The sequence below is a fragment of the Amyelois transitella genome, chromosome 10 (assembly GCF_032362555.1).
Source record: "Amyelois transitella isolate CPQ chromosome 10, ilAmyTran1.1, whole genome shotgun sequence".
NCBI lineage: Eukaryota > Metazoa > Arthropoda > Insecta > Lepidoptera > Pyralidae > Amyelois > Amyelois transitella.
In genome coordinates, this window is record NC_083513.1 from 5,684,164 (window position 1) to 5,704,385 (window position 20,222).

A 20,222-nucleotide genomic window follows, 5' to 3' on the forward strand; every position below is an offset into this window, starting at 1 on the left:
TAGGTACACCAAATATATTTGAACAGTGATCCCAGATTGCACCTGTGAGGATGCTATACAAGCAAAGCCGGAATGACGCTTACAATACAAGTTATAGGAGCCTAATTACAGCGGAGTTCAGGATAATTGAAGGGAACATTAGAAAACGTCTCTCAGTACTAGATTATGTTACCTGATCTGAGCAGTGCAACATCCTCACTCTGTTTTTTTATTCTTTCGTAAGCGTTCTTAATTTTATTATTTAACCAGAAACTACATTACCTACTTGCATAATAATTAGTTTCTAGTTTAAAGAAAATACCTGAATATAATGTATGTAGAAATAAAAAATAAAGCGTAGATATTGCATGTCAGTCAGTAACGGAAGATTTTTATTTATACAGATTGCCTTTACTCATAAAAAACCTTCTAATTAGATTTTTTTAATATTTATTATCCTTTTTTATTACACGCTCAATAGGGAATTTTATAAAACAAACATAATTATTTTGGTTTAACATTTCCGCTTTTATTTTCCGTTAAGTACCTACGTATAATTCGGGTTACATTTTAACGGCCGACATTCAAAAGGATGTTGATAATGGAGATTTCTTTAGAATTCAGATCATAAAGTAAGTAATGAAGAAGTAACATGATGTTGTTCACAACGGCAATTTGCATGCACTTTAACTGTATGTTTGTTATTTTAGCCGTTCCAGGAACTAATTACTGCATAATTTATTCTTTAAAAGTTTATTGAACCTTATAAATGCGTGCTTGCAATTAAAAATTATTTTTAAAGTGAAAACATCTTTAGGAGCGTTGTTCAACATTTGTGATGAGTAAAAAGTTTTAAAATATAATATAAAACTTATCCGGTGTCAGAATACAAAAGAAATCCGTCAATTATAAAAATAAGACCATATTCAGTTTTAACAAATAAAATTAATATTTTAGGCTTAACATTTTTAAATTAATACCTAATATAAGTGGTGTATATATAGCCCGGGATTAAGGGATATAGTCACCCATATTTAATAAAATAATAAATCTGTGCACTTATTTATGTTTAAGGTATCCAGGTCGTGAGAAATCGGTCATTCGGATATTTTAGACCGAAAGTAGAACACACTTTTTCTCATAAATATAATGAACGGCACGCATCAATTATTAATTGAAATGTAACTGAATTTCGCAACATTAATTTTAAAGTAATGTAAGTAAAACTTCGAATACTTTAATCGTGAATAAATATATTAAAGAAAGTTACTACTGGGACAGTTCGGATTAACTGATTTTAAGGTACAAATTTTAGCATTGTCATTGTGACCGAACCGTAATAATCTTATACTTGAATAAAACTAAAACCACTCAAGTATCCAAGAAATGACGAGTCCGGTATTACAGTAATACATTATACAATATGATGATAAAAAGCTCTCATTATTTAGAAATAACAACAGTTTGACCCATGCACTGTAATTGTGCAGGAGTGTTTTCTAAGCTTTGGACAAATCGCTTACGTATATCGTTGGTCGCAACACCTTAACTACTAAATAACGATGTTATAGAATAACTTTGTTCTGAAACCACCAAAAAATATTATTAAATACTTTTCCAAGCAGATTTATATTTCTAAAAACTTTTTTACGTCATCATCTAAAGTACCTTTATATTTTTTAAAGTAGGTTCAATTGTAAAAAAAAAAATGCATGTAAAAAGACTGACTTTCGAATAAAAACTTAGTTCGAATGTAAGTCAATATTTGAACATCTAAGTTTTTGTTTGAATAAGTATACTTGATTTAAACCACTTGCTGAAACCTATAAATAACCTTGAAGATAAAAAAAAATATGTTTAACTTAACCCTAACTGATTATATCTTCCATTAAACCTGCAAAATGAAAAATGAGAAAATTATTAGCATAAATTTTAAAACCACAACAAAACTTCTACGCACGTTTTATTTTGTGCATTAACTATCGCTTACTGATGGACCCTTTAACACGGGATTAATCTACAAGTAGGTAGGTAATGGAATTATAGTGCGGCCGGTTCCTTCGCACGCGCAGAAACGCAGATCTTTGGAGACCGCTAACAAGTTAAATGATTGAACCCACAAACGTGATTTTATTTTAAAAGGCAAAAATGAGGTGAAAACCAACCACCAAAAAATATTATTAAATACTTTTCCAAGCAGATTTATATTTCTAAAAACTTTTTTACGTCATCATCTAAAGTACCTTTATATTTTTTAAAGTAGGTTCAATTGTAAAAAAAAAAATGCATGTAAAAAGACTGACTTTCGAATAAAAACTTAGTTCGAATGTAAGTCAATATTTGAACATCTAAGTTTTTGTTTGAATAAGTATACTTGATTTAAACCACTTGCTGAAACCTATAAATAACCTTGAAGATAAAAAAAAATATGTTTAACTTAACCCTAACTGATTATATCTTCCATTAAACCTGCAAAATGAAAAATGAGAAAATTATTAGCATAAATTTTAAAACCACAACAAAACTTCTACGCACGTTTTATTTTGTGCATTAACTATCGCTTACTGATGGACCCTTTAACACGGGATTAATCTACAAGTAGGTAGGTAATGGAATTATAGTGCGGCCGGTTCCTTCGCACGCGCAGAAACGCAGATCTTTGGAGACCGCTAACAAGTTAAATGATTGAACCCACAAACGTGATTTTATTTTAAAAGGCAAAAATGAGGTGAAAATTTATCTGCAAGAATATGCTACATTAGATCTAGAGAGTTTAAAATGAAGACTTATTTACCGGCCAGCAAAGTTCATTTTTGACCGCAGCTCTAGTTTTTGTACTAGGTCTTCTGTTCAATGATTTCTTACGACTTATAAACACTTATAACACCTTTGCTTACAAAATACCTGTAATTATTTTCATTCTATGAAATCTTATAATTAAAATTGGGGCATTTTTAAGCGGAAAAGAGGCAACTTCTTCGCGAAATAAAAAGCGAATAAAAATGTCGTTCAAACGTCCTAAATATTTTCTCGCGTATAAACGACATAAACGAGCCTTGATGTCTTATTCCTTTAACAGTTTATAAAGGTTATTTATATGTATGTGTACCAGAGCAAAATATATATGTGTCTTCAGAGATAAAACTTAATAGGTATTACGAAGGTCAATTTCTTATAAGTATCAATGAAAAAAACGAAATGTCGATTTTAGATTAGAATATATTATGTGGCAACGACAAAACCAGTTTATGAAATGTTTAAATATACTAAAATTTATTTCAATACTATTTTTATGTTATCATTGTTGACTATGAAAATGAAAAATTGCTTGTGGACTGCAACATCATATAAGTAAACGCCTGATAGTTTCTTTCTACCAATGATGCAAAAGTGGAATTTATCTTAATTATACTAACAGGAAGCGATATAACTTTGAACCAATGATAACTTTTGGTAAATAAAATAAACGACGTTTCTAAACAACGCAGTGCATTTAGTGTAGTAATTACTTAATTGCACTGACATTTACACCTTGCAGTTAATTTTATAAGTGTTAATTGGAACGTCTGTAACAACAACAAGACCTCACTAGCCAGTATTTAGATTTTGTTTATTATATTATTTTAATCTTCAAGCAATAATGCCTCATATTTTCACGTCCTTAATAAGAAATAGAGGTGTTTAAATAATTTCAGAACTTCTACATAAATATAAATTGCTCACTAACAGTCTTGTTATACAACTGAATAATAATCCTGAACAAGTTTTATGATTTCGATTCCGGAATGTAGGCTCCCTGGAATGGCTTGTCCATGTCACGATGACCATCACAGCCGTAAAGCTTGAAATACGATGCAAATAAAAATCTGCCCACCGAACAGAACCCGCGCGATCTCTAGAACAGGGAATAACACCTACTTAGTTATCCACGGCGGTAATGCGGTTCTGTATGAGCGCCCCTTGTCCCTTTGTCTCTATTACGGAAAACCCGACAATCGCTTTATCTACATGTGTATCTCATGTCCGTATCACTCTATAAGGAGACCGTTCTATTATCACATCAGCTCGTTGGGCGCAGTCGCACGGTAAGGGCCGCCATTTGCATACAACTAAATATCGCAATCTGCGTCGCGTATTATCGCAACACTTCCGCGCAACCGTATTGAATTCGGCCCCAAAGGCCCACGGGCTCCCATTGCCAGTTTACTTGTTAGTGTGATTTCCCAGTGATAACAATCTGCGCCGTGGGTATAGTACAATGAGGTGAATAATACAAGTATACGCTGGACCAAATATTCTATACAAACGGCAAGCAATATTTTGGCGCTCGAAGAGCTCCCCCGACCGTCCTAAGTAGGTTCTAAAAATTACACGAGTTAGTTGTGAAATGTGGCTGTAAAAATAAACTTTGAATTTCACGTATAAGATTTTGGACATAACAGCGTATTCACCGCCAAATTGGCGAAAATTTATTCTTATAAATTTTTATCATTTGGCGAACTGACAACCCCCAAGTCAGTTTAACGTGGTTTATTCGAAGTCCAGAGTACATTATAAGTATATGTCAGTAGTATAGTAATGTATCTAGCAAGTGACTTCTGTGTGCTCATATCCAGTATGTATCGTTATCGTTCAGGCTCTCGGGAAAATCTTCTTGAATAAACGGCAATTCTAACTTTCTTATAGAAAGTTTGGTTGAATATACTTTAAGGTAGATAAAAGTTCATTGTCACATCAAGAGAGAAAAATATTCGTTACGTAGGTACATACATATTATCACGTCTTTATCCCTTGCGGGATAGGCAGAGCCATTAGTCTTGAAAAGACTGAAATACATGTGGTATTCGTACTGTGTTGGTATTCGTATTCGTAGATATGGTGTTGATTCAAATAGTTTCAGGTTGCTAGATCATTGCCTACAAGAAGAATCCCAAATTTATAAGCCTTACCTTTAATCACCTTTTACGACATCCATAGGAAAGATATGAAGAGTTCCTTTTCTAAAGTGCCGGGAACCACACGGCACTTTCGTATCATGGCAAATATTTGTTTTATCGTATAGGCATTTGTATGAATTACCGTACCTTATCTTCATTAGGTATTTCAAGTTCTATGTAAATGACCAATAGGAAATTCATCGATCCATTAAAGAGATACGGGCGCCTAATCATACGATTACATGACTGCATTAGGCTTCCACCTCCTTACTAGGTATCTTACAGTTTACAGTGAGATAAGTAGTTGCAGAAGGCACTTGATCACACACATCCACGATGCTTCACTTCTGCAAATATCGATGTAAAAAAGAGTTATAGAAATACGGACTTAAAAATTATAAGCATTACCTATGGTGTGCTCATACGTCCATCATTTACATGCAACTTTTATAACTTCACCAAGAAAGGATCAAGTCGCAGGTTAACTATGCCTGCGTGGGAAGAGATCGACATGTGGACGTTCAGATATCTGCCTACATCATTACATAGGAGTGTACTCTTGTCATGCCGATGTAAGCCGGGTAATGGGTTCAAACTCGAACAATATCGACGAGCTTCCTAGAACTACACGCATTTACTATTCCGTAAAGGATAATGTTCTAGCTCGGCGAATGAACACATTTAGAGGTTTGAGCAGGGCAAAATGGGGCTATTATCCATTTTGCGAGGATGTTCAAGTTTTTTCCTTTAAAGTGTTTACCCTTAATAAGGTGAGTGTTAGATAGTATCAAAAGTACCGTACACATTTTCAGACATATAAGATATACCTACAATCTACATGTTTTAGGAAATTGTATTGCAGGCCAATTTACTGACTACTCTTTCCTAGACGACCTCATGACAGAATCCCTATACTTACAATATTTATCATTGAAAAAGAATTAACTTTCTTGTATTAAAAGGATTATCTATAAAAAATCACATAAATAGGGAAGGACATCGACTATAAAAGGTACATACTCTTTTTTTGTAAAAACTGTTATAAGTAGTTGAGTTAGTATCTCGTAACAAGTCTCAACTTACTTCAAGGCTAACTCAATGAAAAAAAAGCAATACGCATATAAGTATTATTTTTTAGATGTACCTTAACCAATCTAAAAGCATAAAGCATATGCAATTGTGAAACACGAAAAACGATGCCATAGGTCGCTTTCGACGGTGATAAGTGTTAGCAAAATGCTATGAAGTTCCAGACGGCGGCGGAGGGCAAACAATGCCTAAGAGAGGGTTATAGGACAATAAACGACGAGGGAAACAGTCATTGACAGGGGTCACGAGTCGCGTAGCCCGGCTTTTGTCGGTCACTCGCTCCCATTGGCTCCACTGGTATTGTCCCTGCTTCTCGTAAGTATGAGAATACTTTTTTTTAATACGCAGTTACCTCTTTAAACAATAGGATAAAAAGTTTCGTAACGAAGTTTAACAGTCACTACTGAACTATCATCGACCCTATACAAGGGTAATATGTATGTGGTCGGACGTACAAATATAACGAATGAAGAATACGACGAAATAAAATATGTACTTGCCTCGTTGTACTCCACCAAATTCTAAGTGTTTTTCCTTTCTATTTCCAGTTTTTTTGGGGTTGACTGGTGAAGAATGCTTAAAGCAGTTAGTTTGCCTATTGTAATTTTAAGGGTCGCATTAAAATTTAGCCTAGGTATATAAAAATAATTTACTCGTACTTCACTACTCCAGTTTTAATGCCTATAATAACCAATGTTTTGGTGATGCCACTCTCCCTTTAATCTCTGTTTGGCATTCAAATCCATGTTATAAAACAAGGATCAGGATAATAAATTATAAATATACGAGGAAAAGCTTCCTATTTTATGAGATACTAACTCAACGTCTCAAAGATAATACCTAATTCGAAGGTAACTGTAAGTTTTATCCTCGACATCCGTTATTCAAAGGATCGAGTTCGGGACATTCTGTCTCGAAACACTAAGTACCTACTACGTTAAACAGGCCGTCATTCGTGTTCCTATTCATTACTGATTGAATTTTCCGCTTGTGAGTAACATGCCAGACAATGAGGGCAGGACAAACTTATCAATGATAAGATACATTGGTTCTATTACATCAAAGGAGACAACAGGAATTTCCACTTTTGTTGCTCCGGGCTCAAAAGCTACCCGACCCGACCTATTGGCCCACAACAGCACTGCGATAGCTTGTCTTCTAACTTTATTACATCTAAAGATACTTGTGTACTATAAATTGTGGTAATATTTGTTTAAACCAAATATTACGGAATTCAGAGCACTAGTCCTGCAACTGAAAATAGTTGCGCCAAATTAGGTACGTTTTTTCTACTACGATTGAATCATTGTCAATGTTAGATTAGGTAATTCATCAACTTAGTTCATTATTCATATCATAGAATCTATGTACGTACTTACCATAACCACAGCCGAAAGTCAAAATTAAGTAACTAGCTTTCATCCGCAGCACCGCCTGAGTAAAAGTTAAATTCCTAGTGTTTCTGTCCCCTAGAAATAACCAAAAAACTTTAGTCGCCAAACTCACACAAAAATAGGTATATTTTTTTACCCAAGTACACAAAAATCAATAGGATAATGCCGTGGGGTACCCGGCACTAAAACAGGAACATTCCATCTCTTGGTTATCATAAAAGTCGACTATTAAGTAAACAACACATATTGATATACATATACCTAACGACTTAACATACATACATATATAGAGTCACATCTATATATTTGCCGTGTGGTTCCCGGCACCAATACAAAAAAAAATAGGACCACTCCATCTCTTTCCCATGGATGTCGTAAAAGGCGACTAAAGGATAGGCTTACAAACTTGGTATTCTTTTTTAGGCGATGGGCTAGCAACCTGTCACTATTTGAATCTCAATTCTATCACTAAGCCAAATAGCTGAACGTGGCCATTCGGTCTTTTCAGGACTGTTGGCTCTGACTACCCCGCAAGGGATATAGACGTAACCATATGTATGTATGTACGTCTATATCCCTTGCGCGATAAGCAGAGCCAACAGTCTTGAAAGACTGATAGGCCACGTTCAACTGTTAGGCTTAATAATAGACTTGATATCCAAGTAGTGACAGGTTGATAGCCCATAGCGTAAACAGAGAATCCCAAGTTTATAACCCCATCTTAGTCGCCTTTTACGACATCCATGAGAAAGAGATGGAGTGGTCCTATTCTTTTTTGTATTGGTGCCGGGAACCACACGGCAAATATATAGATGTGACTCTATGTATATGTATGTATGTTAAGTCGTTAGGTAGATATATATTATTTTTTATATTGGTGCCACACGGCACTACCTACGGATAACAACTTATCAATGATATAAACTTATTAGTTCATAGTAGAACTCTCAAAAATAGGAGTTTTGGTTCATAAGTCTTAACTTTGGTTCGCCGGCCACGCTCCCATAACATTTCTATCTATTAGACTCAAGGATTTATTTCTGCGCGAATGGCTGAGTGTGTGAATGAATTGGAGTGTGTCAGCCCTGGTGATTAGGCTTGGTTAATAAAGGTTGAAATCACTCGGATCTTCATTCTAGTTCTCTCTTACTCTTTTTATGCACCATAGATGATGTGGGTTCGAGAGGTACAACAACAGAAAAAGAAAAATAACAAGGAGTTCTGGAATAGTGTGAGAGAAGTATTGAAAGTTACCAAGCCAAATTAAGGGATTATTATGCTAGGTGATTTTAATTTATATTTATTATAATGGATGGATGGGTGTAAAGCGTAATGGGTATGAAAAGGTGCTTGGTGCGATTGGTGACGAAAAGGTGAATGATAATAATGGAAGAAGTGTACCTATTAGAAATTTGTTTATAGTGGGATCTTTTTTGTCGAACTCAATGTTTCGAAATAAAAAGATCCCCACCTACACAAGCGTGGGAGGTGGTTTAAAAAGTGTGATAGACTTTGTGATTGAAAATAAAAGATTGAAGAATAAAGTGGATTCCCGTGTTTATCGCGGTGCTGCCATCAACTCAGACTACTTACTGGTGATATCCCGGATAAGGGGTCTCTTCAATCGGTGGCGTCACAGAGTTAGGAACATACTTATAATCTAAAGTATATAAAATAATACATCTAAAGTGCTGACTTTAGAAAGAGTGAAAGTAGAAAATTTGCAAGATATGTATTTAAGTAAGAAGTATATATCAATAGGCTGAAGGTTAAATTTCAAGATTTAGATTAGATGAGCGTGTAGCGGTAGCGGTGATTATGGCTCGATCGCCACCAAAAGAAAGATCTTCCGCCCGACTAGGTGTTATGCTTGGGGAATCGCGGCTCCGACGATGTTGTGTCGGAGGTTGTATATAGGTATGCTCCATTCGGTGAATTTTTTTCTTCGGCAATTTAAATTACTTACTCGCGTTTTTTGACTAATGCGTCATGTGATTGGTTGTTGTGACTTGTGGCGTAGAGATGTCGCCATAAGCGATATTGAAGACGTATGGAAGGAATTTAAAGAAAGAAATGTGAAAGTAGTTGAAGTGTGTTGTGTAAGTAGAAAAAGAAGAAGAAGGAGAAAATTAAAAAAGTGCGTGGATGAGTAAATATTTGCAAGAATTTGTGCGTGCAATGAAAGATAGAAAGTGGACATGGAGATGAGGAGAGTCGGAGTGGGAAGGCCTAGACGAACGTATCAAGTCATGGACGTCCTGGCAAAATGTCAGATCAAGTGTAAACCTAAAGCAACGAGCTTGCATAGAGAGAGTTATGAATGTGGATGAAGCCAAAGAAGTATGCAGAGGAGAAAAAGGCGTGATTTTATATATGAATGTATTTATTTAGACTCAAGGAGATTAATATTCTTTATAAGTTTTATAGGGCTATTCACTAAGCCATTGTGGCTATGCAAAGGTCACATTTCTGAACTAAAATTACGTCGATACGTCGTCGCAAAACTACGTCATTGACATTTGTGGCATGTGTTGTGTGACAAAAATGGTGCCCGTTTACCAGCTGGCATTGAATTTGTAAATGTTACAATAAAATAACAGCTTTTTTTTGGTATTTTAAAGTGTTATGGCGTCTGTTCTTGATTTAGTGAAACATTATCAACATGCTATAGAGAAGTATCCCAACGACGAACAAAAAGTAAGTACCTACCTGATCTGCTAAAGCACCGCTGCCATTTGGTCAGGATAAAAAAACTGATAATGATTTTTCCGATAAACTTAGCTACGCATCTGCCTCCCAGCTGCATAAAGCAATGAAATGGAGATCTGCTTACCTTCAAATCTCAGTTTTATATCTTATTTTTTCTGTTTGTCACTAATTTGCAATTCAATGTATGATTAGCACATTAGAATATGGTTAAAAAATGCGCAGAGATATCAAATCGAAATAGATTCACCACTTTTGTTCTCGACCGGTGCTTCATCATCATACAAAGGATTCCTAAATCTTTTCTAAAATATGATGTGTGCTATTGACTAATAGCAAGACTAAACCAGCAATGCAAAATCAAACATGTAAACTAATATTAAAATATCTATGCCCATGAATGGTTTATTAGAGAAGATGTTTTACGGCTTTACATCTTAAAGAGTAGTTAGGTTTTTTTCAACATATATAAAGCAACAACAAAAAGCCTTTAACTAAACAAACCTAGGGTTGCCAGTTCGTCACGCATAATGGCCAGACAGACCTGCGATTTTTTATCGTCAAAAGATAATTATTTTGCTTGAATTTCAATTGACAATAAATTTAAAAACCCAGACAGCCTGGAAACCACAAATTCTGACTAGCTTGATGCCAGCAACTTTAGGCAGATCTGACATTAATTCCAGCTCTTTTTGCATCAGGCTTCACTGTATGGATTATTATCGTAATTTCAAACATTTTCCTAACATATCCTTACAATAGTTATGCATGTGAAATGAAAGATTATGATTTTGAAACTAGTTTTATTTTCTGGACAGGATATTGGTTAAGATAGAGTACAACATACCACAAATATTTTTATCAATAAGTAGGTACCATATTGGCACTTTGATAATGTCACATTATTGTTTACCTACCAACAAAAACGATTACTGTTTATTGCAGATTTTAAAATGTATAGACAAACTGTTCAACCTGCAAGTGACAGTGCAGCACCTGCAAGATACTGGCGTAGGGCGGACAGTCAATGCTCTCCGGAAGGAGCCAGGAGAAGTGGGGCAAGCAGCTCGTGCCCTCGTCAACAAGTGGAAACTGATGGTGGCTGCTGAGGAGAGCGATCAGGAGACTGACCACAATGAATGTGAGTGCAACAAACAATACGATGGTGTTTTTGTATTGTATAATAAAAAGATTTGATTAAATCTGCTGTTTTGTTTTAACATTTCAAGAATTCATTCAAAATAATATATTTCTTAAGTGTTTTTATGCCTGTATGTCGCATGATACAAGGAATCATTGCCAAATATGTACATAAATTAACTTCAAAGAAATAATCATTCTTCTATTTGCTATTCTATAAGCTGCAAACCACAATGGTTATGGGAATGGCAAAGATTCAGATGATAACACAAAGTATTCAAACCAAACTAGAGAAGAGAGAAGTAGCAACAGCTCTAGAAGAAATGAGAAGAATAACCGTGGGGAGATGAATGGCAACTACAGTGGTAGTAAAAGGAAATATCAAAGCAGTGAGGTTAGTATAGTTTTCTTGGTGGAATAACTTTGATATTATAAACCTTTTACTAATTTCCTGTTTAATTTTTTAAGGAAGAAGAACCTGACATAAAAAAATCCAAAGGTGCTGATCGAAACTCTTATGATAGCTATAAAAAAACAAATGTCAAAGTAAAGCCAGAACCCAAGACGGAGAGTGAAAGTGATGAGTCAGAACACTCAAACAGTGATGATAGCGAATCTGAAATGTCAGAATCTACAGTTGAGGAAGTCAAAGTAAAACAGGAAATGAAATCAGAATATCACCATAAATCCTCAAAACATTCTTCAAGTAGAAATGAAAATAACAAAAAAGAGTCAAGTTCAAAACATGAAAGTAAATCATCAAAACATAGTTCCACAGGATCTAGAAAAGAAAGGCATAGTTCTGAAAAATCATCTTCAAAAGAAAGCACCCATAGTTCACAAAAGAGAGAAAAAGAAACTAGTTCTGAAAAGAAACACAAATCTGATCATAAAGAAAAGGACAAACAACAAAAAGAGAAGTCTAAGTCAAGCAAACACAGCAGTTCAGACAGGCATAAGTCCTCTTCACAGACTGAAAGCAGTTCTGATAAACATAAAAATCAAAACGAGAGACACTCTGATAAAGCAGACAAGCACAGGAGTTCCAGTTATTCACACAAATCTGAAAAAGACAAGCACAAAAGTTCTTCAGAAAAAGAAATTTCATCTGAGAAACATAACTCAAAAGATCACTTCAGTAGTAGTAAAGAGAAAAGTAGTTCCTCCAGCAGGGAAAAATCAAATAAAGATAAGGGCAGTAGCTCTAAAGAAAAATCAGATAGCCATAAGAGTGAAAAAAAACATTCATCATCATCATCAAGTGATAAAAATAAAAGTAAGGATAAAACTAAGGATAAAGTTGAAGATAAGAATGATAATAGGTCGAAACAAAAGTCCAGTTCCTCATCACATAAAAGTAGTAAGCCCACCAGTAATAAGTCAACAGAAGATATACCAAAGAAAAAAAATCCAGTCAGTCACAGTGAGGACAGCGATGATGGCATAGATTGTGGATCAGGTTAGAGAAACAAATTTTATATTTAATTTTTGACTAGGTGTAGATAATTAATAAATTACACATATTTTTTTATGTATACAGGTGCAAGCTTTGCTGAAGCCCTGGGCATGATAAGTCCTGCAAAACCTAAAAAGAAACCTGGGACACTCAAGGAATCATATTCTCCTGGGAACACAGACGTAAGTTCTGCCTGTTATACATTATACCACATTAATAGGTACAATAAAAACTTTAACAACAAACATAACTTAAAATTATCCTGAGCCTAGCCCAATATCGTACTTTGGCTGTAGGATGGATTAGGAACTTTGATGTAATACTAGTCAGATACACAAAAACATAATAGTCACATCTATATACCTTGCGGGGTAGATAGTCTAGTAAAAAGGAGACATTCAGCAGAATGGCTTAATGATAGAATTGAACAAAATAGTATAATATCAAATAGTGACAGGTTCCTAATCCATTGCCTATAAGAATCCCAAATCTGTTAGCCTCTCCATTAGTCGCCTTTTCCAACATCCATCGGAAATATATAGAGTAGGCCTATTCCAAAGTGCCGGAAAGCACACGACATAACTCAGATGTGTATAGTTATTTTATACTTTCATTTAACGTTTTCAGTTGAGTCCAGCAGCTCTCCTGGCTCCCAGTGCTAAACTGGCCCCACTCCCCACTCTGGAAATATCCGCGTTACCAGAAATATCACCCAATTATAAGCCACGGCCGCCGCCAAAACTCATGCCGAACTTCACCGATGAAGAGGCCATGAGCGCTGTCATATCATCTAAAAACCAAAGGTAAATATATAAAAAAAAGAAATTTTCACATAATTAGACCAAACTATCTTGCTATCTAAGGATTCGACACATTTTTTAGTATCTGCTGAATGTGGCCTGTCAGTCTCTCAAGACTGCTGGCTCTGTGTACCCCGCAAGGGATGTAGACATGATTATATGAATAAATGATTTAAGTAGATACTTAAATCGAACTATTTCAGGCAGATGCCTGAATTAGTTTAAAGATCTCGTTCAATGAAACTTGTGCCTCGACCTCTCTCATCTTTGCATATATCCATTTCAACACTGCTATATTTTGGGACTCGGTCCCTTAAAGTTTATTCTTCACCAAAATAGAATAATTTTAAAATATTTTTATTTTTATTTTACAGAACTAAAGTTTATTCGGGTAACAAAGTAATGGGAAGAATTCCATCTCTATACGAGATGTGCGTGCACATACTACAGGAACATATTGATGGTATGTATACATTCATATATGATGGTATATTACACAGATTTAAAAATAGTGGTTGAATCATTTTTTATGGTGTATTTCTTTATTCGAATTTTCATTTTCACTCAATATTATTTTTCAGCACTCGAATACACGGGTGGCGTGCCATACGAAATCCTCAAGCCTGTGATCGACAAAGCAACTCCTCAACAACTTTTCCTGTTAGAACATTACAATCCGTACCTAATGGAGGACACTGATCATCTGTGGCAGAAATTCTGCGAGAAACACTTTAGGAAACAACAGCGACAAGAAATGGAGACTTGGAGAGAGATGTATATGGTGAGTAATATTTCTTTTGCCATGTAATGTTAGTTTATTGGTTTGTTTTCTCTTCATACATTGACTACTAAACCAATCTTCTTGAAATTGTAAAATATTATTTGAACATGTCTTCAGTGATACTTAAGCCCTGCAACCAAATTTTGAGGATGATGTTATATTTGCAATTTCTTTTTACAGAGATGCCAAGAAGAACAGGAGCATAGACTGAAATCTCTCACAGAAAACATCAAGATAGCACAAGAAGCAAAGAAAGCGCCCATAAAACAGACGAAAATGGCATATGTGGATACTGTGGTCAAACCCCCTCGAAATATCGCACGAAAGCAGGTAATATATTACTCCTCTAATGTATTATTCAACAGAAAACTAAATAAAATTATACAATGTTTTTAGATCCGATACAAGTGTGAATATAAATTTCGCTACAGTTTTATACCGTTGGACCCTGTTGACCCTGTTAATAATTAAAACCTTACATATACAGTCTTTCCTGATCTCTCCATAGTTTCCGTCCAATCTAACACAACACCCAACATTATGTTGTAGAGTATACTACATATTTAGAAAATGTTGATACAGAATTGATAAAATTAGTAGATAGACTAGTTCACAATAATATTTTTTGTCTAGAAACGTCATCGCCGCAAGCAAAAAAAGCAAACGTGGTTACTTTTTCCAAGAGGGAGCACGGAAATCTAGGATACTTTATTAAGTAAAAAACATAATACTTGTTTGTACATTTATCACAATGGAACCAATAAAAATATAAAGATCAAACCTTCGTGTATGATTTATTGAATGTTGGGACAACAAGGACGAAGTTTTATTTTATGATTTATTTAGTAACGGTTAAAAAGTAATTTTAATAATCAATTGCTAACCTAAAGTTCTCAGTACAATGCCTTCTCACTCCAGTAAAAGTACCTGAGTAAGTGAGGAAAGCTCGTTGCATTAGATTGAGATATACTAAGGTGGTTTTTGTCAACTGTTTCAAATAACATGCGAAAAACATTAATAGCAACCATCTCATATGGACAAATGATTTTGAGTGAAAATGGGAAAAACTAATTTTCTAAGACACCTAGCTAGATAATTTTTTTCATTATGCTAATCTTTTCTAATTCCAACAAAATAAATTAAAAAAAATCGTTAGAGCCGTTTTCAAAAACGATATCGATATCGATAAGACAAATAAGTATTGCTCGTTTAATAGCAGGGTCAGGTTCATATCTTCAGTCTCTTACCTTGACGTTGTAATTCCCCCCCAGGCGCTGCACGGCACGGCGCACGCGGCGTCGGCGAGCCCGGCGGCGCGCGTGGCGGCGCTGGCGGCGGCGCCCAACATCCTGCGCGGCGCGGCGCGGCCCACGCCCGCCGCGCCCGTCTCCGCCTCCTTCAAGCCCAAGAAGGCCCCGCTCATGGCCAAAGCTCTCCAGTTCATGCGCGGCCGCAAACGATGATCCCCCTGCCGATATCTTGTGTAGTTTCAGTGTTTATATCTCAATAGTGGTTAAGACGAGCGATAATTAGTTGGTTGAGTGACTGTGGAACCCTAAACAGTGAAGCGCCATCGTAAGGTCGGGTCTCCAGCGACAGTGTTTTGTGTTTTCTTAAGTCAAACATTAAACCAATGATTATTTTGTTACATTAAAAAAAAACACAAAACAGTTTCGCAAATAACCCGTCTTTATAATAGCATAAAACCCTCTGCAGATCAGTAGCTTAGACTGAGCTATTGGGACTTATTTTACATCTGAATGAGACTGTTCCTGTTTTAGTCGAAAATTTCATTAAGCATGTAGGTTATTTGAGGAAACATCAGCAAGTACTTATTGTATACTATTTGAGTGTAACAGAAATATCTGTGTTCCACTTTTGTATTTAAGGGATAGACTACCACTTTCGTCTTTTGAAATAGTGATATTTTCCGAGCAAGGAAAATTGCTAGCCTTTCGTGAAGAGGACAATCAAAATGGTCCATTACAATGTATACAAAGAAAGCTTTCTTTATTTACATTTGGCCAGTGTGATATGTTTTATATACTCCAACGCACCATACAAAAATCTAACTTCTGTGCAAGTACATTGGTGTAACACAAAAGTTGAAATTCTTTTAACTATTACAAAAGCTATAAAGGACTTGCGGGGCTATAACTACATAGGCATATATCATTTGTGTATTTTCAAAGATAGAGAAATGCTATGTCTATGTTATTGGATAGTCCTAGTGAGTATTGCGTGGAAATCCAAACTGCTTACAGAAGTGTTATTAAAAAATAAACAGCAGTATCATGAACCACAAAAAATAGTCATCAGTCTATTCCTTTAAACAAAAGGTACATACTGATGGCCTATTTGAATTTATTGACATAATTTACGAATATATTTTTATAAAACAAAATACGATAATGTATTCAAGTTTTGATTGTAATAATATCTTTATAGGCTGCAATTTAATCGTCATAAAATTAAAATGGTGTAAATAAAGTTAGTAAACAAATTCTTTCTTACCTTAACTATTTACATAGGTTTATTATTTTATGTTCTTTTAGAATAATGTTCCTGATAGAAACCAAAAATGAGCAGAAAAATGAAGTAAATATATAAATAGAACAAAATAAATCACATTTCAAAATTTGTGTAGGAATATTTTAGATAAATGTAGCTAAATGTTCTTAATGTCCCATATTGCCAACCAATTTGTAAATAGTAAAAACTGTAGTATGTTTCAGTTATTCATTCAAAATATTACTTGTATTGAGTCATTTTTTTAGATTTATTGGAATGTTGAAAGAACCAAATGTGTAGGATGCTGTGATATGTTTGAAACACAACATAAAGAAATTGTGATGTAGGTATATGTTTTATACAGTTTACTGTATCAAACTATCTGAAAGGTATAATATACAGTTATGTATGTTGGTGTGACATAGTTTTGTTGACATACTTTAATTTGTAAAAATAGGTAGTTCATCTTATTGTAGTTTAAAATATATAGCAATGTCTGTTTTGTAGTTGCTTATTAAAACTACATTCAGAGTCCAAGTTAATTGCAATCATGTGGAAAATATTAACTACGTGACTATAACCTTCTTGCTTTTTAGTAGAATTACTTTATTTACTTTCTATGCCCACCTCTTCAGCGCAACTTAATATCCTCAGAGCGTAATACGTCCTTCTAATCCTGACACATTTTGCAGTTAAATTTATTGTACTCAATCATTAAAAAATATGAGGGGATTTTTCAATAGAATCAACAATAATTCAAGTTATAAAACAAGTGAAGATACCATTTATTTACACGCATTTTTATCTCTTCTTTTGATAAAGTTATCTAATAAATGGGACACAAGACACAACTTAGCATAGAATCTATGAATTTACTATTAAAATTATGAGTAGTATACACTCATTCAACAATGATGTAATTGTGAAACTTCACAAAAATATTACTGCTCTGATTTACATATCGACTATAAGATATTTTTCACTTCAAGAATACTTAAAACTTGATAAAGCTTTGCGGATTCTTTTCAATGAGATACTTGAATAGCTGCATTGTTTTCTGTTAATTTTTTTATGAATTGCCATTATTTATACAGTGAATAAATGGATTAAGTGGAATTTAAATATTTTGTTTTATTAAAAAACCTCTTATACCTAGATACTAGTTTAACAAACCAAAGGTTGTAGTATGTAGTAACATATTGTAGTAGTTCACAACAGCGACAAAATATATATTGTGTAGGATTAAATATTTTACTTTATATTAATCTTTGGTAAAAGGGTTTAAAATGGAAAATTCAAGAAATCAAAAATTCATAAGATTCCTAAAAATGACTAGTACATTTTATTATTATATAACCTAGAGGTACATACCTTTTTTATAATTAAAAAAAAACGTTTCTTGCTTCATTAAAATTCAAAGACACAGATCCATTATTTAGAATGAGTAACAACAAATTCAAATAAAATTATTCTTATACCAAGTTAGGCTTGATTAAATATTTAGCTTGAAATTCAATAGCATTTTGAAACAGACTATTCTATTTGAAGAGATTAAGAAATTTATTTCAAATTTACACAACACAACAATAATTTAAAATGATTTTATGACTAAACAATATCAATACAAAACAACATCAATATTACGAAATTTAGATTTCAATTGTTTTTCATAATCAGTGTTAATTATCCTTGGACATTGATATAATGCTAAGAATTTCAAATGTTTATAGTACTCTGAAATTACATCAACAATAACAGGAGATACATTCCCTATCCTGGACAAGCTCAGGCTTTGTAATCGAAGCAAATTGGGGCTACTCAAAGTTTTCAGTAGATTCATTTCAGTAAAATTATTGTTATTCCAAACCTGTAAATGTTCTACAGATTTTAGATTTGTTAGTGCTACCAAACCCTCATCAGAAAGATTCTCACATCTGATTATTGCTAAGTCTCTGAGAAGATTACATTTTGACAACAGTTGCAAACATTTATCATCTACTGAATCACCTCCATAGATGTGAAATGTCTCCAAGATATGCTGTTTTGAGAATATTAATTGTTTGATATAGTCAACATTAAGATTTCTAATTTTTTCAATAAGTATATTGCTCAGAAAGGAACAGTCTATCAAACTATTCCAATTAGAACTTGTCAATCCAAAATCTGATAAGGCTAAGTATTTTAGACTTTTAAATTGATCATACTGAATCAATACATCTTCATTGGAGGTAAGTAAAAGTGAATTTTTCAAATTTAGTCTTTTGAGATCAGGCCATCTTTTAACTTCATCTTGAAACTCTTTGCTAATTCGACACATAACAAGATCCAGTGATATGATGTTATCACATTCTTGTAATATTGATTTTATAAATTGGTAGTTATACACATACTGCAACTTGAGACGAAAAATATTTTGACTTTGAGATGAAATGATTTCTAGATTCCTTTCACTAACTTCACTCTGTCCAGGCTTTCCTGAATATACTATGAGTATGGATCTCCAGATAGAAGCATCCTGGGCTAGCTTCTTCCATCGCTTGCACACTTCTTCGCATGCTAATAATGAATCCAATGGCAGCAATTTAAAAATTGATATTATCAACTCATCTGGTAAAGTTTTAAATTCGTCGGTTTCCTGTGGTAGAGTCATTTTGAATTATCCTGAAGAAAATACAATGGTCATTAGATCACTACTTAAAATATATATTTGGTTAGTTATATACTAACAAAACTTATTGTACTTTAAAACTTCGTACTTCAATTAAACACCTCTGTTCATCACATAACTTTCTCAGACTACTTATGCACACTCATTTGAGAAATGCAAATCATTGACTCACCTATTTTTAGTAAAAACACATTTATTAATGGTTAATAGATACCTATAGTACAAATCTTTGTTTGTGAATTGTGATTATTTTGGTATGATTGCGTCGTTGCTTATGTAGGTACCTAGGTACAATATAGTAATAATTTTGCATTTTAGCGCAATTTTCTGTTTGTGCTTTGTACTCTTGCCTCTTGACGTTTTTAGACTTTGACATTTGACAAACAAATATGATCAATTTGACATATTTATCGCAAATATCACAACGAAATAAAAACACGCGCTGTCCCTACCTAAAAAAATAAAAATCGAAGACCACTCCATATTTGCCTCCATACTTCCATACATGTTTGATTGATGGTTTAAAAAATAAACGAACGAAGAAGATCGTTTTTTGGTGACGAATAAGCTAAAAAACTAAGATCAAATTTGATTTTAATATCAATATAGCAGACAAAACATTCTAGAGTACGAAATTCATATCAGAGTTGTCATGGTTGCGAAAATTTTTCAATGGGTGCTAGGTGATGCTGCCCGCAATGACTTAAACTAGTACAATGGCACCATCCATGGTTGGCTCTGTGCCTCTTTTCAATTGGATA

General features: G+C 34.1%; 2 protein-coding genes across 5 annotated transcripts; one reads left to right on the forward strand and one right to left on the reverse strand.

Moving 5' to 3' along the window:
- The first annotated feature begins 9,918 nt into the window (after window positions 1-9,918).
- On the forward strand, window positions 9,919-17,915 carry LOC106137699 (transcription elongation factor B polypeptide 3). 2 transcript variants are annotated; one of them, XM_060946091.1, is made up of 10 exons: window positions 9,919-10,096; window positions 11,051-11,246; window positions 11,467-11,639; window positions 11,714-12,704; window positions 12,786-12,883; window positions 13,329-13,504; window positions 13,876-13,964; window positions 14,083-14,282; window positions 14,463-14,612; window positions 15,554-17,915. In XM_060946091.1, exons 1-10 carry the CDS (start codon window positions 10,025-10,027, stop codon window positions 15,743-15,745), a joined length of 2,337 nt encoding a protein of 778 aa, XP_060802074.1. In that variant the 5' UTR covers window positions 9,919-10,024; the 3' UTR covers window positions 15,746-17,915. The 2 variants fall into 2 exon arrangements, with proteins under 2 accessions (XP_060802074.1, XP_013194047.2); XM_013338593.2 differs by lacking the exon at window positions 15,554-17,915 and adding an exon at window positions 14,916-15,454.
- LOC106137700 (F-box/LRR-repeat protein 7) lies at window positions 16,659-19,841 on the reverse strand. Of its 3 annotated transcripts, none has more exons than XM_013338594.2 (2): window positions 19,634-19,841; window positions 16,659-19,454 (listed from the first exon to the last, which is right to left on the reverse strand). In XM_013338594.2, the coding sequence occupies exon 2, from the start codon at window positions 19,441-19,443 to the stop codon at window positions 18,412-18,414; it is 1,032 nt and encodes a 343-aa protein (XP_013194048.1). In that variant the 5' UTR covers window positions 19,444-19,454; window positions 19,634-19,841; the 3' UTR covers window positions 16,659-18,411. The 3 variants fall into 3 exon arrangements, with proteins under 3 accessions (XP_013194048.1, XP_013194049.1, XP_060802075.1); XM_013338595.2 differs by having other exon boundaries at window positions 19,550-19,841; XM_060946092.1 differs by lacking the exon at window positions 19,634-19,841 and adding an exon at window positions 19,535-19,603.
- Between the last annotated feature and the right edge of the window lie 381 nt (window positions 19,842-20,222).

Coding starts and splice junctions, on each gene's coding strand:
- LOC106137699 (XM_060946091.1), top strand. CDS start 10,025: ATGGCGTCTGTTCTTGATTTAGTGAAACATTATCAACATGCTATAGAG. Junction 12,705..12,785: donor TGGCATAGATTGTGGATCAG/GTTAGAGAAACA, acceptor TTATGTATACAG/GTGCAAGCTTTGCTGAAGCC. Junction 14,613..15,553: donor GAAATATCGCACGAAAGCAG/GTAATATATTAC, acceptor ATTCCCCCCCAG/GCGCTGCACGGCACGGCGCA.
- LOC106137700 (XM_013338594.2), bottom strand. CDS start 19,443: ATGACTCTACCACAGGAAACCGACGAATTTAAAACTTTACCAGATGAG.